The sequence below is a fragment of the Odontesthes bonariensis genome, chromosome 14, assembly GCF_027942865.1.
Source record: "Odontesthes bonariensis isolate fOdoBon6 chromosome 14, fOdoBon6.hap1, whole genome shotgun sequence".
NCBI classification, from domain to species: domain Eukaryota; kingdom Metazoa; phylum Chordata; class Actinopteri; order Atheriniformes; family Atherinopsidae; genus Odontesthes; species Odontesthes bonariensis.
In genome coordinates, this window is record NC_134519.1 from 29,191,515 (window position 1) to 29,204,853 (window position 13,339).

Below are 13,339 nucleotides of genomic sequence, written 5' to 3' on the forward strand. Positions count from 1 at the left end.
AAAGAAAAAAAATTGTGCCCGATTGTTGTGTTCGGTGCCGGCCGTCGGTCTACATGTACACTTCATTTAGCAGATGCTGCTTTTGTCATTTCGACAGTATAACTGTCATAATTATGGAAGGCACTGCTCCCGATAATTATACATACTTTATTTATTTTTTTTTTTTATAAAAAGATTTAAAAAAAAAAAAAAAAAAAAAAAAAAACTATTTATAGTGAACCCTGCCACTGATAAATAAATAACACAATAAATAGACATACGGATTCGGTTTTCAGTGCTACGTGTTTGAGATCTCGCCCCTTGCTTTTTTTTTTTTGGAAGGCTGACACAGATTAGCACTAAAGCCGTGAGGTTCGGGGTTCGGATTGGTTCTTGCATATAACTTTTCGTAGAAGATTCGTGCACTTCTTTGGCGCCGTAGCAGCTGTAAGATTGTTAAATCATCTCCGGCCCCTTTCAGCACCATGTGAAACTGATGAGCTGCGTTGTGGAATCCAGCACAGTGTGAAATTACAGCTGCTGACTCAAACCAGCTCGGGTTTGAACATTAAGCTCCAGCAGCAGTGGGGCATAACAAGGCGTTTTGTATAGTTTTCCATGACAGTGAACAAAGTCAGTAGCTTATGAGACTGCCCTTTTTCTTTTCTTTTTTTTTTTTTTAAAGTATTATTCATATCTGAGCTGGCAGACAGAGCCAATAACCGATTGTGACCTGATAATATTTTGGGAGGAGAAAAAAAATAAATAAATAAAAAATAATACATAAAAAATAACCTGAATATGTGACTATATTCAGCTCATTCAGAGGGTAACACCAACTCAAGTTTTCCTGTCATGTAACACAGGCCATTTAAGGAAGTCATTATTAGCACCAAAGTATTCAAGCCTCATGCTCAAATTAAGGTTTTTCCACTAAGACTGAAGGCTTCTTAATGTTTGGCTTTCGTCAAAACAATGAAACAGCTCAACTAAATGAAAATCACGGAACTGAGTAGATAACATGGGTGTGAATTTAGAAACGCCAAATCTTTTTCTCATTTCCTAAAATCAGTTTAAAACGCTGTGCAGCTGTCACCAATAAGGGAGCGACGAGGAGGGGGAAGTGGCTTTTTGGGTGTTTGTTCTAGATTTCATTATCCAGAGACCAGATGTCTCCCGCTAGCGAGTTGGCGCAGCCCTGAATGGTCCAGGTCGCCAGGGCAAACTGGTTCCGGAACAGGTTGGCGTCGGCCTCGGGGTGGTCCATCTTCAGAGCGTCCAGGTGGTCGGACAGAGCTTTGAGGGTGTGGGAGCCGGAGCCCAGCAGGATGTGACGGAATGGACTGTCTCTGGGAGAAATGTAGGGCGACAGGAAGTTCCTTTCCACCTGCGAGACACAAGAAGAAAAGGTTTAAAAAAAATAAATAAAAATCTTCCACCAAGCAAGTCGGAGCCCTTTCAGGCAAAAATATTCTGAAGTACAAAGCGGCTCTAACATACCCACATAATGTATGAAAAATATGCAGGTACTTTAAATAATCTTCAGGGAATACTCTCATTACAATTTACTGTTATATGAATAATTAATATAATAAATGAGCATAAAATTGGGAGCCAGTGGCATCTTAACAACAAACAGCAGCCATAAAGGCAACCATCCTGAATGTGGAGGCCGTCAGACTGCAACGTGTTACGATGTGGGATATACCAGAACTGTTCAGAGCTTTGGAGGTCTTACGGTCATGATGCGGTCGTTGATGATGCGACACATCTCAATGTCCTCCAGGTCGCTGTTCAGGATGTCTGCTGCCAGGCTGCTGGAGGCGCGGCTGTAGGAGCCCGAGGCCATGATCAGCCACTTCACTGTCAGAGCTTCGGGAAACAGCTGGGGCTGCATCTAGAGGCACACCACGAGGGTCATTTAGTCTTCTTAATAAACCAAACGCACGAGCAAGTTTGCAGTCATTGTACAAAACCAGTGAGGAAATAAAACATTAAACGTGGTAAGAAAAATTCTACCATCCTCACGACTGGACACTCACCGCCTGAACCGACTTGACTTTTCCGTTGATCTTGGCTACTCGAGTGCGTATAAATGTGTCGTACTTCTTCAGGTCCATCTGCAGCAGATGGTCGTGGACCAGCCTCAGCACTATGTGACCCGCGAACCGGCCCGCTGTTTCAGCCAGCAGAGCAACCTGGCTGGACGTGGCGGTGTTCAGTTTGTCTCGGGTGTCCAGCATCGTGCCAAAGTATTGGTAGTCCTGAGAGGGAAAAAGTGGAGCCAGATGCTTTATCAGATGGAGGAAATATGACACCATCGTACAGTGTCAGTTGGAGTTCCAAATATTTCAACAAAAGACCGATTTGACTTGTAGAAAAGAAGAAAGACTTACCGGATTATTAGCTGTGAATCTAAAAGACAGTGAAGGAATACCAGTAAAGGCAAGGAAAGGATAGGCAGCATTTTCCAACTTCATGGGCTCCAGCCTTAAAAATGAACACAGGAAGAAGAAAAGATTAGATGGTGAACAGTTGACAAAAGAAGAAAAGTAGCCTACACGTAAACCTGGGGATGTGCTACAAATGAGAAATGATGTCACTGAAATGTATGAATCGCTGCCTGGACAGTGTAAGTTTAAAGGAATAAAACTGACTTACACATCCGACTCCCAGCTGCTCTTTACAAACTGTTTATACAGAGACCCATCCTTGTTTTTCACCTGCGGAAAAAAAAAAACAGTCACGTTACAGTTACTTAAGGGCGATGTTGCAAAATATCCAACAACAAAAACGGACACGCAGGTGTTCTACAGACAAATCTGAGGATTTACTGCACCTCTTTCAGAGCATTCTCAATCAGGCTGTGCATCAAAGGACTGGCTGCTACTTTAAATCCATTCCGACCTGAGAAGGAACGCAAATAAAATCTTGTTATTCAGAAAATTACACTTCGTAACATCCTCGTATTCAAATTTAGTTTGTGAAATGGCAAAGAACCACAAGAGGTTTCCACACATGACAGTAAATACCTGTTACGATGCCATCCAGGTTGATGTAGGAGAAGGCTTTCATGCCCAGAGAAGACAAATAACCCTGCATATGCAAGTAAACAAAACATTCAACTGAGTAACAAGAGCACAAGGTACAAAGATTTGACATGTTACTCAAAGGGAAAATGTAGTCATGTTCAAGAATTTGTTGCGCTCTTCGTACCTCCAACCACTCGGTGGCGCCAACACTCCCGTATTCCCCAGCGCTCCAGCTGGCAAACACGATGCTCCTCCTTGGTTTGAATCCATCTGTCAAAGTGCATGAAAAGCGGATATCAAATTTCAATGTTTAAAATGACAACTTCTCTCATTAAACTGATTTTTCTCTTTTTAATTGTTCACTCTTGAATTAAGCAGACTAAAAACGGTCGTTGGGTGTCCGGTCGAATAGTCAAAACAATTGCCTCCTGTCGTCTTCTCCTAACATCGTTTCATTCGTTATGAAAACATCATGAAAGATGGTAGGAACTATTTATTACGGCGTAGGAACAGACAACACCACACTTACACAGAGGCGTGACGCGTGTCTGCAGCTCTGAAACTACAAATGTTCAGTAAATATTTGGAAAAAAAGTGCTTCATATACACTTTATCTTTAGCCATCTGTTAAGCATTTAGAGAATTCAGCTCTCATCTCGGCTGCCACTTTTCACTCGGTTAGCTAGGTTCCTAAGCCAAACAGATTATTCGACCGGACCCTGCTGGCTCTGGATTTGATTTATTTTTATAAACGTGGCGGTAGTGGCACTTCAGCTGGTTCGGTCTCTGCTATGCAGCCAGAACTTTGGAAGTCAAAACAAAGAAAACTGGTTCCAAGTTAAGACTCCAGCTCCAATCCAGCACTGGAACAACTTCCTTCAGCTCCTGCCTGACATACTGCACATGAGGCAGGATCTGATCCCACATGCACATCCAGACCATCAACATAAACAATTTTTGCAAGATTTTGTATCATTTCACATCATCCGACTCACCATTCTCCACCATGTCTGAGATGGAGCGTGCCAGCTCAACGAGGACGCTGGTGCCAACGGTTGACGCAGCAAAGCCTGGGCCCCATGCGTCCCTCTGGGCCCCGATAACCACATATCGGTCTGAGCAAAGACAGCACGATCATCACTCACATCATTTATACTCGCCCACACTCATTTCTCTCTTGTTTAATTCCTACTCTGTTGTACCTGAATCCACAAAGCCTTTGATGACCCCAAACACATTATTGATCTTCTTCTCAGTGAGAACGTTGTTGACCTCCACAGTAACGGTGTCTTTCTCATCTCCCAATCTGTGGAAACCTTCCCATCCGTCAGGCAGAGAGGGACCCTCCAGTTCTCTGTGGAATGCAGACAAACAACATTAACGCCAAGGTCTCAAATGTAATCTTTGTCGCAACGCTATAGAAATATTAGAGGTTCAGAGAAGATCTCTTTGGTTTCAGAGTGCATGTGAGCCTTACTTCAGAATTTTCATTGCTATGCCTTTTGTGATGGTCTGAGCCAGGATCTTTGGCAGGCCTGAAGACTGCACCGGAGGAAACTGGGTGTGGTTGAAGGAGGGGAAGCCAGGGGTGTAGGGATCACCAGAACCCAAGTGGACCTGTAGGACATCCACAGAGGAAGCTTGACCATTAGATTTGGAATACTTTGCTTTCAGACCAATCTGAAACCTTCAAAACTCCATATTGAAGAAAATCATTAGCAACACCTTATTGGAACTTCGACAGGATGCTTTTCAACATAATGTAACCCCTTCTCAGTACAGTGCCTTTAACAATCAGGCTTAACTCAACTTTATTTCTTCCCTGATAGATATTTTCACAGTTACTGCAAGTCAAATATATAGCATTATCAATATAAAACTAAATGCAGCCATTGTCATTTAGGTTATTTTACTGATGGTGAACCCAAATGAAATGTGAGCAGAGATAAACAGTCAGAAGAAGTTTGCCTTCAGTTTGCCAGCAGAGGGCGCTTCAGTATTAGCTGGAGCTAATGCACACCCTACTGACCGCTTTATGTATCCATTCAGACACCATATGGTGGTCTAAGAGCTTTATTTTAGATTTGACACTGTTAACAATAAAGCAAAGAAGATAGCTAAGACCGTTTATGGACAACGCTCCTTTTTACGGTTTCATCATGTAACATTAGGCCTTTAATTTCTCCTCACTCACATGTCCATATAGGTCAGTGTCATCTCCGATCGAAGAGTCGGAGTAGATCAACACAGCGGAGGCGTTCATTTGGGCAGCGTTGGCTACCTGCAAGCAGAAAATGATCATTTTTACTGAAAGAAAATGAAGCTATTGATTAAAAATCCTACAGTTGAGCGATTTCCTATAAATTACAGAAACCACCCACCTTCTCAGCAAAGCTGATCTTTCCAGCTCTGACCAGCATGACTCTCCTGTTCATGGTAATGCCCTTGTCCCTCAGCACCCTGAGGTCACTCTCCTCTCCGTATCGGCTGTACAGCACTGCACCCTGGACACAAATCAAACCAATTTCAGAACACTTTGCTCCAATTCATTTTCACACTTTCTTTCGCGATTTAGCTCGCCGCTGACCGTCACTGATCCTCTGCCGCTGTAAGAGAGGAATCCCTTTAAACGCTCCTCTGACTGGTTCTTGTAAACGAGTCTGTTGAAGCCAGACGCTGGGGGGTCCTGAACCTTCACAAAGTGCTCATCATTCCAAGTCTTCAAGCCATATTCCTTAAACCTCTGCAGGACCATGTTCCCCAGTGCTTCGTCACCAGGAGAACCAGCCCGGTGATCAACTTTGGAAAAGTCACTGTGAGGGAACATTAGAAAAAGAAAGAAATTATACACTTTCGATGCAAGTGATGCAGGAAGCGTTTTAAAGGCAGTAAGTGGGCTTTCCAATCACCTGAGAGCAGAATCTAACTTGGAAGCAGTGAATTTCTTAGTGAGAAGCATTTTGACATCATCCCAGTTCATGAGGGGCGCAGCGCCGGTCTCATGATCAACAACGTGTTCATAGGGGAGAAAAGAGGCCGCACAGACGGGAGACGACTCCTTCTTCCGATGAACCATGTAGCCAATCAAGTACCCTGAAAATGTCAGTGGACAGAAGAGAAAGAGATGGAAACATTATCGAAAGCCTGGAGGACACAGACTCAAAGGGACAAAAGTATCAGGTTAGAGCAAAGTCAACAGTCAGCACTGGAACACTACTCTGACCGGCCATGACTGCATCATACAGTTTTTAGTATCTGCACTTTACATCTCCTGACAAACCCTTTCTATACAAGACAAGTTACACTTCCTTTACTTCCCTGAGGAAAATGCACAAGAAAAAACTTCTTAATTCAACACCTTCCTCGTACCGATGATGAAGATGAGGAGGAGAGTGGCAGCAACGAGGCAGAGGTTCTTGGGCGTGCGGCCGAGTTTTTCAGCCACGTAGGGTTTGCGGTGGGAGTTGTGATTGAGGTGGTCTCCTACGCCGTTGACCCCGACCTCCTCGTCCATGTCGGAGGACAGCTTCATCTCCACCTGGCTGTTGTCGCCTTCCATGTTCTGGGTCAAGTTGAATCGCGTGTAGGAGTGCGGCTCCCCATTGAACTAGTGGAAACAGAGCCGTGCAGGGATAAGCAGAACAGAAAAGAGGGCTCGTCGCTTACCTAAGCACCTGATGGAAGAACTCCATTCTGTTACCCAAGTTTCAATAAACCGTGTTTATTACAAAGAGAAAAGAACTGGGCGCTGGAGAAACTACACAAGAGTTCACAGTTAACTTCTTATTATTTTTATTTTCTTAAATTAGCCCACTTAACTTATGACTCTGGTGTGATCAGAGTATGTCAGTGATGGGTATCTGACAATCTGAGGTTAACCTTTTGCAGATCGAAAATAACAGGTGTTGAGGATGGAAGATGAGCAAAAAACACAACTTCAAAGATCTGCTAAAATAAAACAAAAAGAACCCACTTCCCGTTTCTGCTGAGCTTTATGGCTCTTAAGAAAAGAAAAACAAGGCTTGTTCTCCACCATTGGTAGAACTGAGCGGTTTCAAACTCAACTAGACTTTTCTTGCATATATATGTTCTATTTCGGTTTAAACGGTAAAAACAAAAAATACCTGTCAGATAATAATAACTGGATAATCAACTTGTTTGAAGAAACACCCTGATAACACATTAGGGACAACAAATAGTCAACTTGTAAAAAGTGTAGAAGAAAATATTGTTTTTGATCATTTAAAAAAATAAAAATAAAAAAATTCCTCCTGTTTGTTCCCAAAATAAAAAAAAATAAAAAGGAGAACAAATGATAACGCTGCATTTTAACAGTTATCTCAGAAGTGGCAACAGTCACTTTCTAACAAAGGGGGGGAGAAAACCTTGGGGAAAAAAAAAAAAAAATTATTTTGGGGTTTAGGCTGCAATCTCAGTTTCAGTACTTACAATTTTAGATATGGTCGACCTTGCCTGGTCCATGGCTGGTTCTTCACAGGATTCTGAAATGAAAACAGAAGCAGACAAAGCATGAAATAAAGAGCTTACTTTTAAACAGACACAATTAGTCTACAAACACCTAACATTTCAGCCTCAAGAAATCTTATTAGGTGAATTATTAACCTTTGTCATTTTTCCTTTCATTTCCTTACAGCGAGTACCGCGTTTCTGTTGAATTGTGGGAATGACGCGGGGTCCGGAGAGCCTGTCCCACCTCTTGTCAAAACATCCATGGGGTTTCCTAAGCTGCTAACTTGAAAGGCAGCACTGTCTCAAGGTACAAAAGCCCAGTGTACAGCGCCGGCTGACAGACTCCCTACCTTGATGTGAACTCAATCACCGGCAGAAGAACTAACTTCCCACAAGCCCCAGCTCAAAATCCTATGCCAAACAAAGCAAAGTTTCAGTTCTACAAGGGAACAGGAGAGGAAATCCAAGTCTTCTGTATATATTCTTACATACTGTAATCCACAGCAAGTGGAATTAGAGCCAGGCATGTGATCGTCCTCAGGAGGGAGGTCTGTTCTGTATGGTGGGTCAGCAAAGGACGGGTCCAGCGTTTCAACAGCTGATCGGCACAAACCTCAAACATCACCATGCACAAAGAATCATTTCTACTCTACAAGACAAGCACAGGAATAAAATTAAAGTAGAAAAAAAAAAATATATATAGAATTTCTGACCACCGAGTCTATTTTTAATGACTCGCTGCTATTTGACACCATTCACTGGCTTCGTGACCTTCCACTGCTGTTTGTTCATTGCTGGCTGAGGGCTGCAGCAGTCAGGTCGTCTAAACAAGTCCAGCTTACCATCCTCCAAACATCTTTATTGTTTTGGGAACTTTCACAAGTGCAGTACAACCAGAAGTGCTTATTCACACACACTTTGCTTTAAAAAAATAAATAAATAAATAAATAAATCTGAGCTCCTCTGCACTGCAGGTGTGCAAACAAAAGGTGGCAATATTTCTGCAGCCGAGACGTCCAAGTCCTTCTGGGAAGTTACCCAACAAACAACATTTCGACACAAAAGGTTTCTCTTGCACCGCTTTGTGCAAAAGGATGTGAAATGAAGCAACACAAAGTGCCGTTTTCCGATTTTTGCTCACAAAAATGAATGATATTTGGAACTATTCTAAATGAGGCCTGCATTCCAAACATTTGTGTATTTTTCCCCAGGATGCCCAGATATGACAGGCAGGCATTTCTCTGAAAACTACAATCACAGGTGCCTTGACCTGTAGAAGGTCAAGGCAACATCTTTCAACCGCCGCCTTAAGTGTGAAGTATATGACCAAGGGTTAAACCATGGCTGCAGTGACTGAACTTTGCACCGACTAAACAACTGAAAACACTTCTTTGTTTAAGCAAAACCTCTCTGCCGCAATTTGACGCTGCGCTTTCTGCGACGTATGTAGTAACTGCCCGTTAATCCCAAAAACTTCATGGAACAGCCAAGAGATCCTAACTGGACACGGTAAGGAGGGCTTGTGAGGACAAATCCCAATGCGAACACAAATCGCTACAGCACCGAAGCACCGACTAGCGGCATGCTCCTAAAAGCACATAGATAAAACGCTCAACTTTTTATTTCAAGCACACCTCAACAAAGCAATTGGCAAGGCAAAAAAAAAAAAAAAACTGAAAATGCTCTGCTTCTGCTACAATGCTTCTTGGCATTGTAAAGCGTAGCTAAGTTTGAAACCTCATTTGGCAGGAGACAGGAGGCGTGGAGGTGTGTGAGTTGGGGGGGGGGGCAGCAACCTCACAAAGCTGGAAAGATGCAGAATGAGCAGCCTCTGTTTCCTTGTTCAATGCTTGCATGATATCACAACTTTAAGGCTGACTGACTGACGTGGGTTTTGGAAAGTGGTAAGAGGCGAGGATTAGTCGCAGTGTAAAGCTAATTGCTCTGTAAATTAGGCAGAGCCACGTCTATAATCTTACATACCTAACATACCGAACCTTAGAAAGAGCTAATACTTTAATCAGATTAGCCAAGTACTCTTTTAGATGTTGAAATCTATGGATATTAACATTATAAAACAGAACAAAAAAAAAGGGGGAGAATGTGTGCACAGGCTCACACAAATAATATAAAACTAATAACCCAACTACTGTGACTACCAAGAGGCAATAAGTTTCCTGCACATTCATTCAAGAATGTTAAGACACGTGTGCAGGACAGATAGTGAGAGAAAACTGGAGTCACGCCCTTCTTCGAAGTAGCAGGAAGAACAGCGTGGTCCCCTGAGCTTTGACAGGAGGTTGTGTTTGGAGTCTGATGGTCAAGGTTTTTAAAATAAAAGATGTGCTGCAGCCAGCCAGTCTTACCCGTTATCAAATTACATGTCATACATTATAGAAATAAATAAAAATAAAAAACATGCAAGAGTTCAACCACAAGGACTGCTCAACCCTTAGGGCAGACAGAATGTGGCCAATGTGTTTCAAAGGCAACATCATCATAGCCTCATTAATAAAGGAAAAAACCCACAGGGGAGGGGTAAAATGTCATCTTTTCTTCATAAATAGACTCATCGAGCTGTATTAAGCAGACTTCTGTTCCAACATTACAACAACACTCCTGTGAACTTCTCTCAAGGGTCATTTAGAGCACGAAGAGTTCAAAATGATCTGCGCTGGATAAATGCCACCTCAAATGCATCAGCAACAGGCCTAATAATAGTGTTTTTTACCTGTGTGTACACAGCAAACACACTTAAAGGACTTTATTAGTGATTATGAATACCTTCAGCTGTTACTGCAAAATCCTTAATTACCTAGCACTGCAGCAACTGCTGTAGAGCTGAAAGGGAGGGGGGGTGGTTTGTGCAGTTCTTTAAAATGATGCAACATCTCAAACGCACGGCGCTTCTTCATTCCAAGAAGAGGCACAGATATTGATCACCCACTGATAAAAGTCGTTTGCTTCCCGCTGCCGACGGAGCTCTGATGAGAAGCTACACCCATGAGCTCTTCCTGGAGGCACACGTCCAAGCAGAGGAAACCTCATCTAGCCAGACTTTAATTGCAGATACACACGCAACACCTAACAATGGTGCTGTAATTGTTTTAACAGGACCCAAAATACAGCAACCAAACTACAGGAGAGAGAATAATGTCAAATATATCGTTTTGATTGAGGAGGACTTGCTTCATTACTCGAAACTAAATACAAAGCAGTCTTCAGAGCTAAAAATACTAATTTCTAAAAAAAAAAAAAAAAGATGTCCTGTAGCACAACTCTTTTGGTCTTTTTTGAGGAGAGGATAAAAGACAAAGAGCAGGGAGAGAGATATTCATAGCAGAGGGAGAACTATGAGGTGTGAGACCAAAAGAGACTCAGTGGGAGGGGGGCAGTAAAAGAGGGTGCATAGGAGTCATTGTGCAGCCGCAAATCATGTGAGAGTCACACACTGGGGAAAAGCTCAAAGTAGCGCATGGGAAAGTAAGACACATATGGGCAAATCCCATTTCTAAAGGCCTGCACAAGTATTTTAAAATCAGCAGCATATTCTGAATGGTGGACAGCAGGAGAAACAGGGGATGCTCTTCTGTGCACTTTTACTGAGGCTGCGTAATGATCCCAAGTCAGCTTATTGCAGGGTTTGGTTTTTTTTTTCTTTGTTTGTTTTTTAATTTTACAAGTTATATAGGTAACTTGCCCCACCAGATGGAACCAGATTTCATTCATCTATTTCTGTCACATATTAAACATTTGTAGCATGAATGACCGACAATTATTAACCCCTCTTTTAGGGTAAATGTAAAAAAATAAATAAAATAAAAAAAGGTTATGACCATTATGCAGAACTGATCTCTGAACAGCGTTCATATTACATTTTCATGTGTTAGTAATATACATCTGTGAGCCATTTCCAGCCGTTACAAGAGTGTTACTTCAAAAAAGGCGTCTGGACGTGAAGTTAAATGTCGGGGCCAAGAGCTGCCTGCCAAGGTCAGGGGCAGCTTCTACCCACTGTCAGGGTGTGAGGGGGTCAGATAAAGAAACTGGCTGAATTTTCCACCTGCAAATCTCAATGTCATTACTTGGGAATTGTTGAACGTGACTACCGGGTTGTCTCGTCATGGCGTCCCTGCTGCATTTGCCGGGTCACAACCAGCATCGTTATATTTCAACTCCTGCGCCCTCTGTGAAAGGTGACGCTACCATAAACGTATCTGTATGATTTATTCATTTATTTTCTTTTTTTAAACATGCTAGGACACGAGGTCTGCCTTTTTCTTTTTTTTAAATTCACCGTCAAGAGTTAAAAGGTCATTAAAAATATTTTTAATAATTATTACTACTACACTCTCCAAAGAAACACGAGGCTTAAGGCAGTCGCTGTTGAGTAGGAGTTATTTAGGAGTTCATTCAGCCGACTTCAGAACAACACTCTCACAACTCGGTCTGAACCACTGCAGCTAAATGTTCATTCAAAAAAGAAAGAGAAAAGGCTCACCTTCACTTCAGTATAGCTCAAGCCTAATGATTTCTTCTGTGACAGCCTTTGACACGAGGAACCTTTCCCTAGTGCTTGAGACCTTGAGACCACGCTGGTTCAAGCTTTATTCCACGGATTGGGCGAGTTGATCGTAAGCCACGCCCCGCCCAGTCATCGCGAGATGACGAGATGCGAGTCCCCGTCTGCAGTAGCTTTTTCAACGTGTGCACGTCCTTTTCGAGTTTATTTCAGCAATAACCGGGAGATTTTTCACACTTCACACAGTTAAAGAGATTCTAAATTAATTGAAAGACACTGCGAGGTCAGTAAAATGTTAGAAAAACTCTAAAACTAAACAACTGACACAACAAGAAAGTTGAAATGAGGTCACCTTCAGTGTTCAGATTTCTTCTGTGGTGATTCTTGCTAATACACATGAGGAATTTAAGGTCTTGTACAGAAAAAGCCTTTCTGCCCCATAAACAATATTTTATACATACTTTAAAGCCTTGACCACAGTTTGTTGACAATACTAGGGGTGACCTTTTTTTAACAATTTAGTAGTGCCTCTTTTATTTAGGTACATCATGTTCATTGAAGTATTTGTTGCACTCATTTTTCCTTACAAAAATGAATGTCTGTATTGCACTTTAGTTTGGGGGCAGCTGGTGGTTCTTCTAAGCAATGGATTACCTTGAATGACTCCTAGTGGGTCACAGACAAATTGGCGTCTTCAACAGACTGTTCCCCTTGAAATGTAACAAACATGCTGCCATGTGCCAGGACTTTGACCTCTTTCAAGCCCACAGTCCACAGTGTGCAAGACTTGCTGCAGCTGTGAAAATCTCAGCTCTGGCAAAGGAAAGGAAGTACACGCATGTTTAGTTTGGTCCACTTGCATGTGCTGACTTAGTCAGACACGCAGATTTTTTATTTTTTTTCCAGTTAAGTTGTCTGGGACTATTTTTACTGCTTGTTCAGTTCAAGAGATCAAGTCGCTGCCTATGGCCAGAATTAATATGGAGAAGTATTATACGGTTCGAGATTTGAAATGCCAGTTTCTGCAGTCGTCTTCGCTTTGTTACTGAAGCAAACAAATGTGAAGTAAGTGCAAAGAAAGAGGTTGTTCGATTGACCTTCACATTACAGCAAAACACACAATTCACATGCCAGCAGTTAGAATACGGACAAAAACAAATTGGTATTTTGGCTGTTATATCACTCACCGTTATGTTCACAGAGACAAGGCTGACAATTCAACAGCTCCTGTGATTGGTCATTAGTGGTGGGCAGCGGCAATGAAGTCGCCACTGGTGGTAAATTATTAGTAAATCTTAGTAAACAGTTCTTTTTTTTTTTAATATTGCTATAGTCG

General features: G+C 42.2%; 1 protein-coding gene across 3 annotated transcripts; it reads right to left on the minus strand.

The window, feature by feature from the left end:
* Window positions 1-632: 632 nt before the first annotated feature.
* LOC142399316 (transferrin receptor protein 1-like) lies at window positions 633-12,091 on the minus strand. Of its 3 annotated transcripts, XM_075483920.1 has the most exons (19): window positions 7,974-8,089; window positions 7,635-7,892; window positions 7,461-7,513; window positions 6,381-6,618; window positions 5,921-6,104; window positions 5,599-5,824; window positions 5,393-5,515; window positions 5,206-5,292; window positions 4,489-4,628; window positions 4,214-4,365; window positions 4,007-4,126; window positions 3,196-3,281; window positions 3,012-3,075; window positions 2,819-2,886; window positions 2,641-2,702; window positions 2,376-2,469; window positions 2,022-2,243; window positions 1,718-1,876; window positions 633-1,366 (listed from the first exon to the last, which is right to left on the minus strand). In XM_075483920.1, the coding sequence occupies exons 3-19, from the start codon at window positions 7,491-7,493 to the stop codon at window positions 1,124-1,126; spliced, it is 2,301 nt and encodes a 766-aa protein (XP_075340035.1). In that variant the 5' UTR covers window positions 7,494-7,513; window positions 7,635-7,892; window positions 7,974-8,089; the 3' UTR covers window positions 633-1,123. The 3 variants fall into 3 exon arrangements, with proteins under 3 accessions (XP_075340035.1, XP_075340033.1, XP_075340034.1); XM_075483918.1 differs by lacking the exons at window positions 7,635-7,892; window positions 7,974-8,089 and adding an exon at window positions 11,983-12,091; XM_075483919.1 differs by having other exon boundaries at window positions 7,635-8,089.
* Window positions 12,092-13,339: the final 1,248 nt, after the last annotated feature.